The sequence below is a fragment of the Gnatocerus cornutus genome, unplaced genomic scaffold, assembly GCF_029298725.1.
Source record: "Gnatocerus cornutus isolate USDA-ARS CGAHR unplaced genomic scaffold, icGnaCorn1.1 ctg00000033.1, whole genome shotgun sequence".
Lineage (NCBI taxonomy): Eukaryota > Metazoa > Arthropoda > Insecta > Coleoptera > Tenebrionidae > Gnatocerus > Gnatocerus cornutus.
The window spans coordinates 1,378,282-1,399,744 of NW_028275382.1; the positions used below are offsets into that span (position 1 = coordinate 1,378,282).

Consider the following 21,463-nt stretch of genomic DNA (forward strand, 5'->3'; position numbering starts at 1 on the left):
ACCGAATAACAAAAGAAATGCGACGGAGGATGATTCGACGGTAAGCGTATAACGGCGAAAGCTTAAATTTCGTTGTTTTAGGATGCGCACAGATGTTGGGTCAACGATCTTAAAATACTCAATTCTTTATAGAACTCCAAAAAGTCTCCCATACCGACCATAAGCGCTACGATTGCGATATTTTTATCGTTTAGCACGAAACTATCCATTCTTAATTAATGGTAATTGATTATTGCTCTAATTCTAACTGATTACAACAACTTGTAAATTCCATTTGATGGCAATCCAAGAGCTGAGGTGCTAGTCCTTTGGCAAACCTTCGCAAGTGGCACTTCCTAAAACAAACCAAACAGTTTTACGTGTTAATCCTTCTCTGATACTACCAAAGCCATGACATCATAAAGATACTGAATTTAAATCCCAGATTTGCAATCTGCGTAAAATTCTGCGTACACTGATGTATAATAACTACTGTTTAGGGGGCGTCCATAAATTACGTGAGGTGTTTTTAAGAAAAATTTGACCCCCCCTACCCGTCTGGTGAGATGTCTTGAGATTTTATTCAACCCCCTCCCCCACCCTCAAATCTCACGCGAGATTTTTCAAATTGTGTGTTTCTTATGTAAATGCGTTGGATTTGTAATTCTAAAAAGAAAAAAAATAATTTGCTTAGTTTTTAGCTTTATTTACGACTAGTTAAGACTCGTAGTTAAGATTGCTGAGAAACTAAACGTGTAGTAAGGATTAAACAATAAAATACTTAAATCGTAAAACTACTGCGATTCAAAAGAGAATATCTATTCCAATTCAGTCCAGGGAGACTCATGGATGGTCTCAAGAGTCACTATTGGAACCAACATGTCCATATGATTTTCAGTAAAATCTCCTTCAACTTCGTTCTCATCTAGCCACTCTAATAAGCCGTTGGTGCTTGCGCACAGTAACTCATTGCCTCGTCTTGTGACAATCCGTGAGGGTCGCACTTTACGCAACGTACGCGCTTGCTCTGGTGCAATATGGGCTGCACGTCTGTGCTCAGCAGCTGTTGTAATAGATGCAAAGTAAATACCACATGTACTGCAGCATCTTTTCTGTAAATCATTACGAACACTTGGGCAATAGAGATCATAAGGCATGCTGATGAAGGCATTCAACGGTTGAATCGGTAGGCAGTGGCGTATTAAGAAGGGAGCAAATGACTTTCCGTCATGATCTTTAGAGTCCGGAATTGTCAAATGTCCATCAACCTGAGCGATAGGGTATGGAGGTGGCAGAAAACGGTCGTGAAGAATCATATGCAGAGCACTCCGACGTGGGCTGCAGAACTTCTGGTCATCGCATTTCACAACCTAAAACAATTTTTCATTTTAACTCTTAATAAAAATGCATTTGTTGACACTCGCGCTCGTTAAAAAAATTGAAAAAAACATAAAATAGGCACGCATAAAAATTAGATATGAACCAACTGCAATGTACCTGGAGTAAATATTGGCTCTCTCTAACGTGCTCAGTGTACCATTCTTCGGCTGGCAGATCTGAAACGCTGGAAGTGTCATTATTCGTGTCTATATATTCAGCGATTACTTCGTGTCCGTCAATACACACTTCAGACCATATTTCAGCCAAAATAACCCCTGCCTTTTTAAAATTACGCTTTTCCAGACTGTCGTCTATTGTTTTGCCGCTGGAGTCAAGATGTGTCCCAAAAGAATCATAAGGAAGAACAACGCCTGTTAACTCTCGACTGAGTGGAGCCATGCGTCTCTCTACTCTATTGAAAGCGCTTCTGCCAGGGGCATTAGTCACAATAAATATTGCTTCCAAATCATATTGTTTAAAATGCTCTATGGCGTGTGCGATCACTTTGCGATATCGCGGATTCTCGTCAGGACCACCGTCACTTGAAATTATAAGGACAGGTTTAACTTTTCCGTCTCCGTTCTTCATAAATTTGGAAAATGGCTGAAGTGTTAAAAGAGTGTCCAAGTCTTGAGCGTGACTAGTTGCAGTTGACGAAGAGTGCTTGCCACTTCGTATTGCTATGTAAGTTGGTCCACTATATGAAACAGCTTCTGGTCGTCCCATCTCATTGGGTTTCACTTCACACAAAGCATACACGCTTGGAATCAATTTGTGTCTTGAAGCAATCAAAAAGTCGTGATCTAGTAACGACACTTTATATTCATCGTGCATTAATAATGGTGCCTGCTTGTTTGCCGCCGTCATACCGATGGGAACACGGGCTTTGTCATCCTGAGATAAAAAAGTTACGGAGTCAGGACCAAGTACTGAGGCTATCGTTTGTAGCGACTTTATGGAGGCGACAGCAAAGTATTGGTCTTGGTGTGCCTTATGACGGTCAGCTTCAGGACGACTTAGCTTAACCGGCACAGTCACTACATGACGCTTAGACTCTCGCGTATCTGCCCGTCTAGGCAACAGTCGAATATAAGTCGCACTTCGTGAAACATTAAATCCCAGCTCTCTTAGTTTATTAGTAAGTTCTGAAAGCGTATGAACAGTGCGAACTATCTCACAACGACGTCGCTCTTCAGCAGAAGCACCAAATAGAGCTAAATTACTTATTGTTTTCAGCAATTCAGACTGCTCTTCTTCTAAACGTGGACGTCCAGGGCCAGCACGAGGCATTAACGACTTCGTTGCATCGGGATTCTTTGAACATAATTCAATTATTTTTTGCTTCTTATTTTTTCTGTGCATCATAGAGTACACTCTCTGTTTTTCTTTAAGTTTGAGCTTCTTCTCACAACCGTCAATTTCTCGCCGCAAATTACGTGCTTTATCAAATTCAGTGCCGTCAGCTACGAGAGACCCTTTGCGTCTTTCCGTTAAGTCAAGTTCCATACGCAACTTATCAATTTTTTTCTTCATAGCATCTTGTGCTGGAGTGGGACGTACATTGGATAGTGTAGAGTTCGACATAGCTTCATCCTCATTGTGGCTGATCACAAGAGGCTGATTTTTTCGTTTCGAAGCGCCTGTGAAATGCAGAAAATTTTTATTAAAATAGGAAAAAATGAAGAAGACGTCACGCTGTAACGGTACGAATTTGTGCAAGGGATTTTTAGCGTCATTTTAAGTTTAGGGTGTTTAAGCTCTGTTGGCGGGGCTGGAGAATGCGCCGACGCTAAACTCTGGCGGGAGTAGAAGTCTCCCAAAGTAACACTATTTTAGAGGTCCAGCATCATCCAGGAATCCTCCAGCGCTGAAACAATGCGTTTAGTTTGGTTTAGTTGGGGAAGTTGTTTGTTGGAGCCAAGCAACCACCACATTCCTCTTTTACCCGCTCCTGGGGTGGCTGCTTGGACACCAGTCACCTCAGTTTTAGTGTCCATGTTTTGGTTGTGTTCTTTTGGTTTCGTTTTGTGTTTATTTCCGGTTATCCCTTAGTTGTGTCGTGCTTTCGCGTTGTAAACAAACCCTATAACCTCACTTTTGACTACTGTCATCTGAGTCAACTAGTTCTTTTGGCTAGAAAAGGTTGGTAGTACCGTCCTTCGTGACGTACTTCCCCTTTTTTATAGAGGTTTTCGCAGGGCGCGAAACGAGTACCGGATCGGCGGTCATCTTGGTTTTGGTACTAAAACACGTGAGACTGTTGTGATTGTGGGTGCAGAAATCGGTGGTTACGTGAGCCATCCTCGTGGTTTTTGGTAATTGGAATACGGAGGCTCACTTGCGGCACAGGCCGGTTGTAATTTCTGCGACCCAATTTTGGGTTTTGTGATAAGGTATTTTATTTTTTTATTTTTTTGTTGTTCCTCGTGTCGTACTACCTTCGGGTTTGGGTAGTTCCCTGGACTCGTGGTCACGCTTCAAACTCGTGGCGCTCACCCTTCCAGCTGATCGTACCCCCCCTTCTTCACTGGGGTAGTCGTGGCCGGGACCGCGGGGAAAGTCCGGGGAAGGTAAGGCTCGAGGAGCAAAGTGGGTTACAAATTTGGCGCCCAACGTGGGGCTCGAGTGGAGACAGCACATTTAACTCAATTTATTTTTTTTTATTTTTTCTGCTCTTTTGGAAATTATTTTTTTTGTGGCCGTGGTGATGGAGGCAAGGTACCTAAGACGCGATGAGCTCGAATTTGAACTGCGGGTTAGGGGAGTAGACCCCAGCGGGAGGTCGGTGGAGGTGTTACGAGAGGAATTGGGGGTATTTCTCAAAGCGGAAGCGGACGGTACCTCTCACCCTACCGACGCACAGTTTGTTTATGAGTATGAGGTCGAGGTGCCGAGGATAAAGGCCAAGTATAAGGAACTGCTGACGGCGATCAACGTGTATCAGGAACCTTCGACGCGTGATAATAGGCTCAAACGCATTTATAGTCGGTTGCTTCACCTCCTCCACAGGGTTAACCGCGCACCGTTGGATGATGCTTCGGCGGAACATCTAGCGTCTCGGGCTGCCTTGGTTTCCCAGGTGTCGGAGCTGTTTGAAACTCTGGATAAAGCAACCAAGGCCCGTCGCAGCCTTGGCAACTTCAACTTTAGCGCCATTATGGGAGTGGTTCCACCTTCGGGGGACGAATCCGTGGAGTCGGAGGATGAGGAGTCTGGTGATTTAGATGACACGGAGGGCAGCCCGTAGGGTAACTTCAGTCGCGTCGTGAGAGGCCCGACGGAGCATCGCGATATGCCCGTACACAAATGGGGTGTCAAATTTTCGGGAGAGCCATCAGGATTATCGGTGCCAGAATTTTTAGATAGGGTTTCCGAGTTGAGGGTAGCACGAAGGTTCTCCGAACGCGATTTATTCATTGCGGCCATCGATTTGTTTGAGGGAAAGGCCCTAACGTGGTTCCGTTCGGTACGGCCTCGAGTACACAATTGGGGAGAGTTGGTGGATCTGCTACGGTACCACTATTTGCCGCCGGACTACAGCCACCGGTTATTTGGAGAGATCTTGGCACGGAAGCAGGGCGAGCAGGAGAAGTTTATCGAGTACCTCGCGTGTATGACGTCACTGTTTGATCGACATGGAGCCATTCCGAGGGAGCTGAGATTGGACATCCTTACCCGTAACCTCGCTCCGTTCTACGTCCAACAATTACCAGTTGTGGAAAGCTTAGAGGAATTGGAGAGACAATGTCTTAGATTAGAGGTAACCAAGTATCGAGTAGACAGCTACCAGCCGCCACCGCGAAGAAGTCGCGATCTCGTGGAACCCTCGCTAGCGTACGTGGCTCCCACCGAAATTTCGGCTGTCCAACGACCAACTCCAGACAACGATCGTCGGTGTTACAACTGCCAACGAACAGGCCACCTCTCCAGAGAATGTCGACAACCTCGGAGACTACGTTGCTTCCGATGCCAGCGCGAAGGCGTCACTACGAGGAACTGCCCGGATTGTAACCGCGATAGACCATCGACGTCGGGAAACGACGCACGAAACCAACAGTAGGGCGGCTGGCTGGTTTCAAGAAGTTCAACCGCTCCGGGGGTTCTGGATCTAACGGTGATCGGGTTAGGCTAGCGACATCGCTGAGAGCTCGGCTGGATTTTATTTTGGAAGGTGCGGTCGGAGACGAACGACCTTATTTGAGTGTTGTTGTTTTAGGTCATAGGGTGTTAGGTTTATTGGATTCAGGAGCCAGTAGGACTTGCGTTGGGCAACCCGGTATTTCCATCTTTGAATCGTTAGGGTTAAGACTGGACCATCCCGCCAATGTATCGTCGTGCGTGGTGGCTAATGGGGATAGATGTCAGGTTAAGGGTATCTTTCACGTACCGTTTAGGGTAAAGGATCGTGTGCATGTTTTGGAGGTTCTAGTAATACCGTCTCTCCCACATGTCCTGATTTTGGGGATAGATTTTTGGACAAACGTTGGATTAGTTCCATATGTCAGACGTGGGGAATGGGTGTACAGTAAGGGTCAGCCAACGCAAATCAACGCCATCGAAAGCACTCACAGTTTAACAGCGGAGCAGACCAGACGCCTGGAAGAATTGAGGTTGACCATTCCATTTGCTGACCATGGCATAGGTGTCACACATCAAGTGGAACACAAGATCAGGACGGAGGCTGAGCCTATACGGCAAAGAACATACCCCATTTCACCGGCGTTATGGAAGCACGTAAACAAAGAACTTGACACCATGATACGAGAGGGTGTTGTGGAACCGAGTTCATCCCCGTGGAGCTCGCCGATAGTGCTGGTCAAGAAGAAGGACAATAGCTATAGGTTCTGCGTGGATTACCGCAAACTCAATGCGGTTACTCAGCGAAACTCTTACCCATTGCCACGGGTGAGCACAATTTTAGATCGTCTCCGTGACGCTACCTTCCTCTCCTCGATAGACATCAAATCGGCCTACTGGCACATTCCTGTGGAGGAAATGAGTCGTCCAAAAACCGCCTTCGCTGTTCCCGGACGCGGACTCTTTCAGTTCCGAAGAATGCCATTCGGCCTCCATAATGCCCCAGCGACTTGGCAACGATTTATAGACCACGTTTTAGGTTTTGACTTGGCACCGTCGGTTTTCGTTTACCTGGATGACATTATCGTGGTTTCTAGTGACTTCGAGTCGCATATGCGGATTTTGGGCGAAGTCTTCCGTCGCCTCAGGGAAGCTGGGTTGACGGTCAGCCGTGATAAGTGTTGTCTATGTCGGTCGGAGCTTAAGTTTTTAGGTTATGTGGTGGATTCGAGAGGCCTTCGGGTGGATCCGGATAATGTAGACGCGATCATTAACTTCCCCGTTCCCAACAACGTACGGGAAGTGCGTCGCCTACATGGCATGGCTTCGTGGTACCGCAGGTTTATACCGGATTTTTCCGCGATTGTCGCACCCATCAACGCACTGCTACAGAAGAACAAGAAATTCCTATGGACACCTGAGTGTAGGGACGCCTTCAGGACTTTGAAAGAGGCACTCGTTTCCGCCCCCGTTTTGTATTGTCCGGACTTCGAGCGAGAATTTTTTGTGCAGACCGACGCCAGCGACTATGGTCTAGGGGGAGTGCCAGCGACTGTGGTCTAGGGGGAGTGCTCTATCAAAACTATCCTGATGGTGATCACGTGATTGCCTATGCGAGTAGATCCTTGTCAGCGAGTGAGCGCAAGTTTACGGTCACCGAAAAGGAGTGTTTGGCTGTGGTCTTTGCGATAGAGAAATTTTGAGCTTACGTGGAAGGATATAAGTTCACTGTCGTCACGGATCATTTCAGTCTAAAATGGCTGCATAATTTGAAGTCGCCCTCAGGTCGGCTGTCAAGGTGGAGTGTGACCCTACAACAATACGATTTCTCCGTGGTGCATAGGAAGGGCAAGGACAATGTGGTGCCTGATGCGTTATCCCGAGCGGTTCCTCGAGTGGATGTCGTAGGCAATGGTGACGCTTGGCACAAGCGTATGACGACAGAGGTCGAGGATAAGCCGTTGTCATACCCGTTGTGGCGCGTAGAGGATGGGGTCTTGTATAAAAGGACGAAGACACCCAACACGGATTTACAGGGCTCGGAGTTTGCCTGGAAAATTGTAGTGCCGAAGGACCGACGACTAACCCTCCTGCTAGAGAACCACGACGACGTCTTTGCCGGTCACGCCGGCGTCTTCAAAACTTACCACCGCCTCGCAGAACGGTACTATTGGCCGCGCATGAGAGCCGACGTCGCTCGTTACGTGAAGCACTGCAGGACATGCATCGCCAGCAAAACTGACAATAAGCCACCAGCTGGACAAATGTCAGGCCGACCGAACATCACCAGGCCCTGGCAACTTATCTGCATCGACATTGTTGGCAAGCTTCCGCGTTCGACGCAGGGTCACGAGTATATTATGACAGTGGAGGATTATTTTAGTAAGTTCGTTTTGTTATTCCCACTGCGTAAGGCCGTCGCAAAGTCTATGGCGAAGTTACTGGAAGATCACGTGTTCTGTGTATTTGGGGTGCCTGAAGTCTTGGTGTGTGACAATGGGAAACAACTGGTTAGTCGTGAGCTGAGTGACATGCTGCAGAGGTATGGAGTTCGGGTGCAGTTTACTTCCCTTTATCATCCCCAGGCTAATGCGGTGGAGAGACGACATCGGACCCTCAATATGATTCTGAGGTCATATACGACGGACAACCATAGACACTGGGACAAAGACCTCCAAAAGGTGGCATGTTGTCTTCGGACATCGAAACACGAGACCACCAACCAAACGCCATTCTTTATAAATTTTGGTCGCGAAATTCGTTTAGATGGGCGACCCCGCCCTGTACCAACAGCCGAGGAGGAAGTCGAACCACCCTCACCGGAACACCGTGCTACTGCTTTTGGAGAACTGTACAAGGATATTCGCAAACGACTTGACAAGGCTTTTGAACGCAACCGCCGAATTTACGACCTACGACACCGGAAGGTACAATTTTCAGAGGGCCAGCGGGTTTGGCGAAGGAATATGGCACAATCGAATGCCGCTGCGTATGTCACCTCCAAGCTATTGCCTAAGTTTGTTGGGCCATTTGTGATTCGGAAACGCTTGAACCCCTGGAATTACGAATTAGAGGACCTTCAAGGTAAGAGAAGTGGAGTTTGGAACATCAAAGACCTTAAGGAAGACCCCGGAGATCCCCCCGACGTGTGAACCCCAGAAATGTCTGGCCAGGGTAACCTGCTACGGTGATATGGGTAGTCCGTACAGCCAGTTTCCCCAGTGTGGATTTCAGTAGCGTCTGCACCAGAGTGGTCGGCTACCGAAATCAGCCACTTCGACGTCTGTCTTCGAAGAAGCGGTCGTGTGGTTGTGTCCGATAATGAGCTGTTATCGTGTCTGTCTCCAGAGGAGCGACGTTAATAGTCTCATCGTTCGTGTATTTTTGTATCTTTGGATCTGTGGTTTTCTTGATGGTTTTGGTTTTGATATTTGTAGATGGTATAATTGTCGTAAAGTCGAAGTATTCGCAACGCCGACAAACCTCTTTTGTTTAAGGCTAGCTTGACACCGAATTTTCCTGTGTGGAGTGGAGATTCGTTTTGCGGTGTGCTACGTCGATTAGTCCTTGTGTGAGGTGTAGTTTTGATTCCATCGGCTGTGTTACTGTATTGGGGATCATTCGCAATTTGGTTTGGTTGTTCTTTGGTATATTGTGTTTGATTCCGTTTTGGTTTAGGATTTGACAGTTTGTACGGGTAGGTGCGATTCGTTAGGTTGTTTTCCGCTGCAGTCGGGATGTTGAGTCGTATCGATCTGTACCGCAGACTCTTATACAGCTAGTGAAGTTCCGAAGTTGGCATTGGCGCCTGGATTAGGGAGTTTGATTTGGTCTTCCATTGGCTATACAGGTGTTCGGCTACGTCTTCTTTTCTTTTATTGTTGACAATTATGTATTGAGAACTTTTGTCTCACTAAGGAGCTATGATGCAAGGAGTCGAGGGTCCGAGCTGAGCCTTTGACCTCATGTTGTGATGATCCGGTCGATTTTCGTGGTCGTCGGTGAACTTTTGACACTCCGTTGTATTGTTCTTTTCGAGAGTTTTATTATGATTTTGTTTAGTAGTTTTTGTTTTGACGAGAGGATCAAGCGCCCAACCTTTTAAGGTAGCTGCATAATTTAGAGTGTGGTCACAAGGGTGATCTAATCGCTCGTAACAAATGTAATATTTTCGGGTTTTAGTAAGTTGTGGAGAACATTAGGTTGAGAAGCACAAATTTCGCCGATACCTCACACTGAGAAATTTTGGGAAAATTTCTAACGAGGAAAGGGTGGGGGTTGGGTAACGGTACGAATTTGTGCAAGGGATTTTTAGCGTCATTTTAAGTTTAGGGTGTTTAAGCTCTGTTGGCGGGGCTGGAGAATGCGCCGACGCTAAACTCTGGCGGGAGTAGAAGTCTCCCAAAGTAACACTATTTTAGAGGTCCAGCATCATCCAGGAATCCTCCAGCGCTGAAACAATGCGTTTAGTTTGGTTTAGTTGGGGAAGTTGTTTGTTGGAGCCAAGCAACCACCACATTCCTCTTTTACCCGCTCCAGGGGTGGCTGCTTGGACACCAGTCACCTCAGTTTTAGTGTCCATGTTTTGGTTGTGTTCTTTTGGTTTCGTTTTGTGTTTATTTCCGGTTATCCCTTAGTTGTGTCGTGCTTTCGCGTTGTAAACAAACCCTATAACCTCACTTTTGACTACTGTCATCTGAGTCAACTAGTTCTTTTGGCTAGAAAAGGTTGGTAGTACCGTCCTTCGTGACGTACTTCCCCTTTTTTATAGAGGTTTTCGCAGGGCGCGAAACGAGTACCGGATCGGCGGTCATCTTGGTTTTGGTACTAAAACACGTGAGACTGTTGTGATTGTGGGTGCAGAAATCGGTGGTTACGTGAGCCATCCTCGTGGTTTTTGGTAATTGGAATACGGAGGCTCACTTGCGGCACAGGCCGGTTGTAATTTCTGCGACCCAATTTTGGGTTTTGTGATAAGGTATTTTATTTTTTTATTTTTTTGTTGTTCCCTCGTGTCGTACTACCTTCGGGTTTGGGTAGTTCCCTGGACTCGTGGTCACGCTTCAAACTCGTGGCGCTCACCCTTCCAGCTGATCGTACCCCCCCTTCTTCACTGGGGTAGTCGTGGCCGGGACCGCGGGGAAAGTCCGGGGAAGGTAAGGCTCGAGGAGCAAAGTGGGTTACAACGCATAGAAAGAAAGAAGAATACTAGCCTGCCGGTTGAGGACCAACGTTCAAATGTTGATCTCTTGACTGCTGGCCATTAATCTCTTCCTGAACTGCAGAACTCTGAGTGCTCGTCCCATTCTGAATCGAAGCACTGTTAGAGATCTTAGTGTTTGTCTGAAATCAAACCATCATGATAAAGAAATGTAACTGATAAATTAAAAAAATAAAGAAATATATTTAACCTACCATTTGAAAGAATGCCAAAGTACTCCGGAATTTTCTTTCGGTGGCCTCTCTGAGAAGCTGTTCAATCTTATGTTGAAAGTGATGTACCAAATCTTCTTTCTTCGGGAATTTTTGCTTTGCTGCGTTCCATAACTTTATCACATCGTCCTGGCAGGACTTCTTCGTCTTATAGACGTACCTTTTGACGTATGCGATATAAAAATCTTGATAACTCATTTTAAAATTAGTAAGAGCATTCACTGAGTCGAGTATTTTACGGAACATTTACAAGAATAAAGGTTGGAACCTGTTCGTGTGTCGCTCGTAGAACTCGAGTCAAAACAAATGAGGGTGTTACGTGATTACAATTTTCGTATGTTCCAGTCCATTTTTAAATTCCAAGGGAAAGAAACTCATGCCAGTGACAGCGTCAACAAAATTATTTCATGAATATTTTGCTTGTGCGAACCTTAACTAAGAAATCTCCCTCAGTCACAGGAGCCGCTACTTTGTTTTTATAAATCATTATTATGAGAAAACACTTGGATTTTTTTTTTTAAACTGTTGGTTTAATGAACATGATACCTGAGTGTCAGTTACGCAACTGGTATCTCATAAAAGGGCAGTATGAGCTCTGAACATGTCCTCTTTCGTTTTGACTTGTCCCCTACGCTCTTCTTCATCAAGTCGCGCGTTCGGCTGGCAGTGGCGCGAAAACAAACGACGGGCTACCGTGCAACTTTGCGGCGGCCGCATTATATCTCCTTGAAGGATAATATCTAATGGATACATATTTTGTGTACGGTTTGGCTATATTTTATTAAAGAATCATGTTTTACTTAATTTAAAACTTTTTTCTCGTAATTTTGCTGTTTCGAGCAAAAAAAAAAAATTGCCTGATATTTGCCGAGACCCCCCCTCCCCCAACGTAAGATTAGATGAGATTCGACTCGACCCCCTCCCCCCCTTAAACACCTTACGTAATTTATGGACGGCCCCTTACTCTAAAAAATAAGGGAGATATCGATATCAAAATTTGGCCATAGTTTTAGTCATGAATTTTTGTAAAAATTTGCAAATTTCGACTGTAGAAGTATTTCTTGTCTAAAAAAATGCGAGAAAAACGATGGCGCAAACCGCATCTCACTCAATATACAAAATAGTTTCCGAGATATCGAGCACGAATTGTTTTGAACGGTCAAAAATGTGGCCCTCTGGCGACAACCCAAAATTTCAAACGGCCATAACTCGGTTATTTATTGACAAATATTAAAAAATTATCATGTTTTTGCATTTAGTGTAAAATTCTGCGTAAAATGAGACCCAAATTTGTCGAGTTTGCTTAATAAATAAACGAGGTATTGGCCAAAAACTGTTTTGAAGACGTCATTTTAGGGTGATTTTCAATCAATGTTTTCAAAAGGTAAACGACGTTTAATAGCTTTGAATTTACATTAGTCGAAAGAGAAGCTCGAAATCTATCTAGTGGCCAAATTTCCGTTCCAGCCTTGTATTCGCATACATTTCCTTTGGCCACTTTTCTACCGTTCCTCAAGTATATTTCAATCATGAGTTTTTTTAGTTCGGCAGTAAACACGAAAGTCGTTGTGTTTTAAATCAACTTGTCAAATTCAAATGACACTTTAAATGAATTTTGCGTAGACATGACTTCTATGTTTGTCTCACTCGGTCATGGCCAACTCCATAAAAAAAATGTGGCTCACACATTACTATTTGAAGGTTACTAATTTTTCAAAATAATTGCATTTTATGTGACTACCGCTGTTGTGTGTTAATTATTTCTTGATACATAAACAATTCTGGATAAGTTCTAACATGTGACAAGCGTCTACATACTCCCAGCAGACAGTTTTATTGTCGGTTTGTAGTTTCTGAAAATGGTCTCGGCTATGTAGATACAAGTTGATTTATTCGTTACATCACACGTAAAGTTTGTCACAAGATTATTGGGATTATCCAAATTAGTACCAAACATTTTAGCCATGCTTATACATGTTCGAAATAACTAGAAAAATACTACCTAACTAAAAACTAAATCTACCTATTAACTAAAATAAATTTAAAATTTTAACCGCAAAGCTACACTTGGATAAATACGTTTTTGTCGGCTTGCCAATACTAAAATCGCATCGGCCAGTTTACTATTTGAACTAACCAATTTATATAGGCATTTTTCATGTGCTCTGATCATATTTTGTAGATTCGGAAGATTCTTCCGCTTGCGATCTCTTTCTTTGGTTGAACTTTCCTAATATTTGAATAAATAAATGAAAAATATTAATTTGCAGAAACTATATTGGAGCTATCCACAAAGAAATTATTCATATTGGCCTACTTTGGTTTTTCATCATTATTGTCGGTTTGAGCAACTGGCTAAAAATTGATCACAGTAAATCTTGTTTTCACGTCAACAAAAAGAATTTTTACCAGCTTCTCCAAAATTTTCTTTTGAAGTCCAACCTGCTATAATAACTGGAGATTAGTAATGGCAATAATCTTTCTTCCAATGCCTGCAAAGATATTTGTGAACTGGGGCCCCCACCAGTTCAAAGCATGTCTACATTTATGGCCCGCGCTTTTCTTTTGACATTCGCCTTCAAATCATGTAAGGTCTAGAAATTTTATTATTATTATTAATATAATTAAAATATTCTTCATTCTTTAAGGATGCTTTCAACCATTGTGGAGATTATCTCCCAGTTCTCCCGCTTCCTCAACATCAACTCGGTCATGTTTCGTGGGGATCATCGTCGATTAAAATGTTGCCAGGTTTAAGATTGCGATGTATAATTCCTTTTTGGTGAAGGTAGTGAGAGTTCTTCTTTCAGTTTTCCTTGCGTCTTTTCAGGCAGCTCCTTCCATTTCTCGCACCTGAACAATGTGTGCTCAGGCGAGTCTGCCTCCTTGCAAAACCAGCATCTGTCGCTGTCCAACTTACCTATTCCCTCCAGGTAGTTGGAAAAACACCCGTGTCCGGTGAGTGCTTAGGTTAGGTGATAGTTAATTCCCCTCCAGTCTCTTCTCACCCACCTCCGATTAGCGGGATGGCCAAGTGGGAGACGCGCTCTCTTATTACTATATCTCTCAATTGGACCAACGAACGGAAAAGTGTAAAGTAAGTTGGTTTCCCATGCGAAAATTTTTTAGTAATGTGGTAATCAGTAACGCGAAATCAGTTTGAAGTAAGACGGCGTGGCTGCTTTAATGATTGAGCGCTGTAAAATGGTTAACGCACGAGAGTTGTATTACTCTTTTTGGCCGAAAAATTTTAATTCAAATAATTGGGTTTTTCAAAATTCATGAGAACTGTCACATCTGACACACATCTGACTAATTTAGGTAGATTTCACTTTGGTGATTAATCTTTATTATGGTAAAATGATTTTAATTTAGAAACGCATCTGAAGAGCAGACGATTTGGGCATTTTTTACCGCACGGCGTGTGTAAACGTCCAGGGCGCTTGTAAATATGTTTCCGAAGATGTCAATTGAATATTAATTTGACGTTTACAATTTATGAGGCCAAAAAAATATTACGCACAGGAAACCGCAACACTGCAACACCTCCCGTTCGTTGCCCTTGTCGTTTTAGAGTGTCAACTCTGCCGAATTTTTGCCTAAATTGTTGATGGTATAATAATGAAGATAAAGAATTATAATTATCGTTTTACCGGAAGTGCAGCAATACCGCGCCCCATTCTGAGGTTCTCCGCAACGCAATGCGCCAGGGAGAAGTACTCAGGTATCAAGAAAATGTTTTGCCGGATTTCTTCTGTTTGAATATACGTCTTGTACTCCGAAGTGCAAGAATTTAGCCTCTAGCTCTTTAAAGTTAGCCCAAACATTCTTAAAATCTAAACAATTGTGTATCAGTACAATGTATTTAACGTACCATAAGTCTAGTAAACTAAGGGCCCGATTTCATGTCAGTGGCGCAAAATTGCGTTGACGCAGTTGCTAAGGTAGCATCAGTTTGATTGGGGTTGCTAAGGCGGAACTCTGATTTGCAATGCCACAAGTCAACATGAAATTGGGCTCTAAGAACACAAAATAAAAGGTAATCAGTTAAGACTCATAACTTTAATTGTTCAAAATAATTTAAGTAATTATACGTACCCTGCTTTTATAATCGTAAAATTCAGAGCAAGTCATGATAGCACTGTTGTTCACTTCCAAAGTTTACAACACAAATGAATATCCAGCTCAGTCTAGATACAGCTTACAACTTTGGTACTATATGTAGTGGGGTGGACTGGGTGAGAATAAACAGCATATTTTGTGTCTGGGGGAAATAACGGGTGACAAGATACCAAAGAGCGAAAAAGAACATTGCGAAAATTATTGAAAACATTCGGCGAAATACGCTTATTATATCTGAAAAAGTAGAAAACGGTTGCAAAGTTGAAATTCCCAGAAGACCTACAAGTTGCTTTATACCTTTCCTTTATAATGTAACGGTTTCTTTAGTTGAACTTTGGTTTTATTCGACAATCGAAAGAAACGTATTTTCGACCAATAAATTTAATGCAAACTCACAAATTTGAAAGTTGAAATTATTGTCACTACATAGTTCCTGTGCTATTACAATAGATGTTTCTTCTGTTGTTTGTACTGCGTTTGTGTGACTCAGTTATGACAATAAGATCTCATTTGTTTTTTGCGGCCGTCGCCATGGCCATGTCATGCGACCCCGCGCTGTTGTTTGTATTGATCTGCAGCACCCTGTAGCACTTTACTGGTTTAATAGCCCTTCGGGCTAGGCCAGCGCTTTCTTCAGCCTCCAGCACATATAGCTTCCTGCCTCGTGTCCCTTGGCTTGGCATTCCACTTTTTTGTGGCCCTCCTTTCCGCATTTCTGACAGTTTTTTCTCCTGTCAACGTCGGTGCAATTTTGTGCTATGTGTCCGTAACCCCAGCATCTATAGCATTTCTCTGCTCTTCTAATTTCTGAAATATTACATATAGAAAGACCAATCTTTATCTTTCCGCGGGAGATTGGTTTTTCCGCATCCGCCTCGTTGGTTATTAAGATCGCCGATTGATTCCCGTTGAGTGTCTTTCTCAGGGACTTGACTGCTCCCCACCGATTAATTTTTCTTTTAATAAAGCCCTTATTAGGTTGTAACGACTTCTGGTACAGAACTGCGCACACAAAAGCAAACGGCAGTTTTACGCCGGAGAGCATTTAGGTCGCAGTAAGGATTCTTTTAAATTTCCAAAACCAGACAGATGATAACGAGATTGGGCGCCACTGCGGTTTAACACTATCAGCAATCCCCGCAGAAGGTCACTGAAATAAGGCTGTGAATGAAATGAAAAGTACTGAAATGAAAATTGTCTATTAATCAAGTCCTAAAAGATTTACATGGCTGTTTAAATTCTGACTAATTCAAAGTTAAATGTGTAGGTGCTGTGAAATTGATAAGTCAAGACATCTGTGAAGCAGGTCCTGATCCAACAATTTATCTAATAATTCTATCTAATTCAGATTTGTATCTTTTACAAAATGATGATGTACACAAAAGACGTGACCTTAACGCTACGGCATGTGTCCTCACTCACATGTCGGTGAGAGCATTAAAACTGCCTACCAACTCGCCCTTCTAAGTTGATAGGAACGACAGGTTCTTATAACCTAATTTCAAGAGGCGTTGGCGTAACTGAACATACCTAGTAGGGACTTAAATACTGTTACACATATTTTTTTCCATAAAATCAAAAATACAAATGACATTTTAAACAAATTTTACTTAAGTGTTTCTTAAAACAATTGAAATATAAAAAATATGTTAAATTTCGAAATGCCCTCCTTTGGCCTTAATACAGGCCTTAAGTCTGTCCGGCCAAGCGTCAATAGCAGTACGCACCTTTTCTAATGGAAAATTGGCCACAGCTCGTACTAGAGCTTCTTTGAGAGACTCGATGTTTGAGTATCTCTTATGGCACACCATGTCCTCTAAAACAGACCACAATTTGTAGTCCAGTGGATTGAGGTCTGGACTGCCTGATGGCTATTCTTGTGTATTGATAAAAGCTGGTAAATTGGTGCTAAGCCAAGTCTGGGTAGTTTTGGCCTTATGTGCGAAATTCGAATCAAGTTGGAGCCTTATCATCCTTTTTGATCTCCTCCTTCTTGACCATATCCCCCACACACCCCACCATACCATTACTGACGCTGGATGGTGGCCTTTTTCCACCCTCGGGACTAGCTTGGAAGCTTCACGAGATGACCTCGCATAGATTCTGTCATTTTGTTTGTTGAATTTTTCCTGAATCGTAAAGATTTTTTCATCAATAAACAGGATTTTTCTGTATCCACCTTCGCGTACTTCGTCAGCAATCTTTTTGATTTTTCTACCCTGTTTACCTTCAGGGCAAGAGTGAGCAATTGCCCAGTACGGCGTTTGAAAGCCCCAAGTCCCAGATCCTTTTTAATAATCCGACTCATTGATTTCGGTGTAATATTCATCTCTCGGGCCACAATTTTTTGTTTCCGGAGTGGATTTCTTCGGATTCGGGCTTCAACAGCTTTGATCACCTGTGGTGTTCGTGCCGTGCGAGGACGCCCTGTGCGCTGGCGGTTTTTTATTTCTCCAGTCTCGTCAAACAATTTAATACACCGGTATACAAACATACGGCTGATACCAAGAGGTTGGAGCTTCTTGAAAATATCTCCTTTAGTCATTTTACACCTATGTAGTGCCAAAACAGCGATACGATTTTCTTCATTAGACGATTTCATCGTAAAAGAGTACGTAACTTAAAAGTTTTTTTACACACAAATATCTTAGGGTTTGGTTGTAACAAAATGTCAAACGTGCCTACCACGATTTAAGGGTTTAAAATTGTAACAATATTTATGTCCCTACTAGGTAATTCGATAAAATGACTTGAGGTTCTCGTGCGGAAAACTAAGGGGTAGAGTACGAATACTTTCAGATGTACACAGTGAGTCATCACGATCTGACAAGCGTGAAAAGAACAGTGGCGTAACCGTTGGTACAAGGTGTTTATAAATGTTTCTAGCATCAAGCGTGGCTTTGGAATTCCTGTCGTACACTATTTTGCCGCTTTGTTTTCATAGTGAATATAACTATCAGGAAAATTATTTATAATGTTACTTACTTCAATGACGTTTTAGTTACGGTTTTGTGCCCAAGTTTTCGATTTTCAGGTTTTAAACTACAATTGGAACAGTTTATTTCTCAAAACTTACTTTGCTTCATGTTTGAGGTTAACTGCAATGTCAGTTGACAAATCGAAACCCACATTTGTAATGAGCGGCACATTTCTTTGACGTTTCATAGCCACCCTTGATGCTAGAAACATTTATAAACACGTTGTAGTTATAATTGGGGTTATCCGCAAATTTAAACTAATTTTTAAAGTTGATGTTTCTGTCTTGAACAGTGTATCAAACACGATTTTTACTTCAAGAATTATTAGGTCCCATTTGATAAAGTACATGCTAACTTAAAAAAAAATAAAAAGAAATTCATAACCGCTGCTACTGCTACTGTGTAAGTTTTCAAATATTCAAATTTAAAGAAAATGACTTGAATGCGGATTTTTGTAAAATAAAACATAGCAACGTTTATAGACACAGGTTTATTAAAATTTCAACATTAATGCACTAATGGCGAAACGCTGAGACCATCTTCAGTTTCTTCTTCATCAGACCATATATCGTCGTCTGAATCGCCAGTGTTCACAATAAATGACATATTGTCTTGCAGTCCACCTAAAATATGTTCTTTTTTCATGTATTTGTCGACAACTTTGTCCACATGTTGACAAATGTTCGACCAATTTTCAGTAGTTATTTGTGAAAATTTTTCCCTAGCCAAATTTTGGACATCACCTAACGTAAAAGTTAGATTTCGAGCTGCCACTCAGTTTTTTACCAAAGCCCAAATTTTTTCTATAGGGTTCAGCTCGGGATGATAGGGTGGCAGACGAAGTACATAAAATCCTTTTTCATTCATAAATGTGTCTAACGCATATTGCGGATTCTTATTTTTATATAATTTAATTATTTCGTAAAGTTCAGGTTTTGTGCTGCCTTCATTAAAAAAAATGTTCTTTTGCCGAAGCCAAGAAATCATGTCTGCTTTTTTGGTGGCTCACGTAGGGTCCTTAATAGTTGTCAAATTGTGATAGGACGCGTTGTCAATGACTAACACAGAATTGGGCTGCAAATTAGGAACCAACTGCTTTTTCACCCAATTCATAAAATTAGTGTGGTTCATATCATCGTGATAGTCTCCAGATTTCGTACCTATAAATCAATATTGTTAAATCATGTGAAACCAGAGTTGTAAGATTACTAACCAGATCGGAACATCAAAAGAGCACCAGGAATAAACCCAGTTCTACCCCCCGCATGAACCATGATGAGGCGCTGACCCTTGGACACGGTTTTTTTAATCACTGAACCAGTGGTATCATCACTCCATGTTTTCGACTTTGTGTGCGAACTATGAATGTATGATTCATCCGTAAATACTATGGGACGTCCAGCCTGAATATGGTCTTGCAATTTTTTCAAATAGTGAATACGCTTCAGACGTATGTCATATGATTCTATCAATATTTTTCGTTTGTCTTGTGTTGTGCGCCACCTAAAAAAAGGAATCGAAATCGTAAATACAGAAGGTTGAAATATCATGTGTTTCTTACTTAAAACCCATTTGTTCAATGATCATGGCAAGTGTGGATAAACCCCCTTTAAAGTCCACTTCAGAAGCAAGTACCTTTGCATAGATACCTATAAATTAAACAATTATTATATATTATTATTTCGAATGCACGCCAATGACCATACCACTTCACCCACATTTCAAACATGAACTCGTCCGGATTATATTTCGCCTTCTGCGCATCTTTATTGGTGTGTACATCTGAAAGTATTCGTACTCTACCACTTATCTTTGCGTGTTGCTTGGATCACTGGCAATGGGCCGAGGACGACGGCATCCGCAATAAGGATCAGGACACCCGAGAAGTTGGATGATAGTCCTATTGTCACATCAATGTCCTAGATTTAGTGTTTATTTATAATATTTCAAGGGTTTGAGTCAGTTCCTCGTTGCGTAATTAGATCGACCATTTCGCTGATACTGGGTCACCAAGTGACGACAGATGTCAGCAAAATGGTAAGAGTCAGCAGTAACTTTGGTATATCGCAATGTGTCGATGATGATGTCATTTCTCAATATTGAACTTTGCACGAGGAAATGACCTAAACCCTTGACGGTATTTAAGAGGGAGCAGCACCACTGACAAAAACAATAACTGGTGGTGTATTGTGCCGATAGTGTCTAGTGTGTTCCGTCAGGTGTCTGCCCCTCGATCCAATGTTTGTCGTCAGAACGTAAGTCTATTTCAATATATTTTACTGGGTGGCCCCATATGGTCTCTTTGTATTTATCATCCCCCCGATCGAACCTACCCGTCCTTGTCACCACCAACGTGACAAAAGTGGTGGAGGCGCCGTTCTGAACAAAATTTTCATTTTGTTCAACTTTTTCGTGTTCTGGTAACCTTTTTTCAAAATTATACGGGTAGTGTTTGATGTCGAATTGGAACGATAAATTGTTAAGATCGGATAAATACGGTAATTTTCATCCTAAATATCGTAGTAGTGACGTTCATACGAGGCCAGTCGAAACTCCAAAATTAAATAATCAAAGTCCGCGACGGGAAGTTATTGATAAAACAATTTTAGCTGCTCAATTTGAATTAAAGTTAGATTTGCCGAAGATTTTGGATAAAACGGTCAAACCGCATCAAGCCGAATTTATTCGTGTTTTAAGTGAATCATCAGAAACATCGAACGCGTCGACTCTTTCCGACACAGAAGATTACACATTATCAGACCGCGAATTACTTTACGATAAAAATCAGCATCCAAATTTTTTCACACCAAGACCCTTAAGAGAACCTCAAGTCACAACGCGTCGTATCATGGCTGATAAAACTTTAGGCGACTTAAGTACGGCTTCAGCCGAACCACTTCTTCCGAAATACCAAAATCCACCTACGTTTGACCCGTTAGTTGATAATGTTTTGATATTTGTGCGTGATTTCGAAAAAACCGCTTCATACAATAATTGGACGGATACAGTTAAAATGAGATTATTCGGTTCGTTTTTACGCGATTTTGCTCAAACGTGGTACGAGGAATACAAAACCAAAGCAGCAAATGCAACTAAAACGTGGGACGGTATTATTTCAGATTTTAAAACTCATTTTCAATCAGAACTTGCAAAGGAAGAATTGTATGATAAATTAGACGGTCGTCGGCAAGGAGAGAACGAAAGCCCTTTGGCATATTTCAATGATATCATTGCAATTATCAATTTAATCAATCCGGCAATGCCAACACCAGAAGTAACGAGAATTTTAAAACGGGGTTTTAACGACACGTGTAAAAAATTATACTTGACTCACGCAGCGCGCACCGAAAATTCTCAGCAATTAATTGAACCATTACGAAAATTCGACCAAATTACAAGCCTAGAGCGTACCTCAAGGAACAAGCCAGCACCAGTTTACACACTTGGTGATTATCAAGCGGAAACGGAACTTCAACAATTGAGGCGCGCTTTCC

General features: G+C 42.4%; 1 protein-coding gene across 1 annotated transcript; it reads right to left on the reverse strand.

Annotated features, from left to right (window-relative positions):
- Window positions 1-16,862: 16,862 nt before the first annotated feature.
- Window positions 16,863-17,593, reverse strand: LOC148166044 (uncharacterized). The gene is made up of 2 exons (XM_088049515.1): window positions 17,251-17,593; window positions 16,863-17,218 (listed from the first exon to the last, which is right to left on the reverse strand). The coding sequence occupies exons 1-2, from the start codon at window positions 17,591-17,593 to the stop codon at window positions 16,863-16,865; spliced, it is 699 nt and encodes a 232-aa protein (XP_087905641.1).
- Between the last annotated feature and the right edge of the window lie 3,870 nt (window positions 17,594-21,463).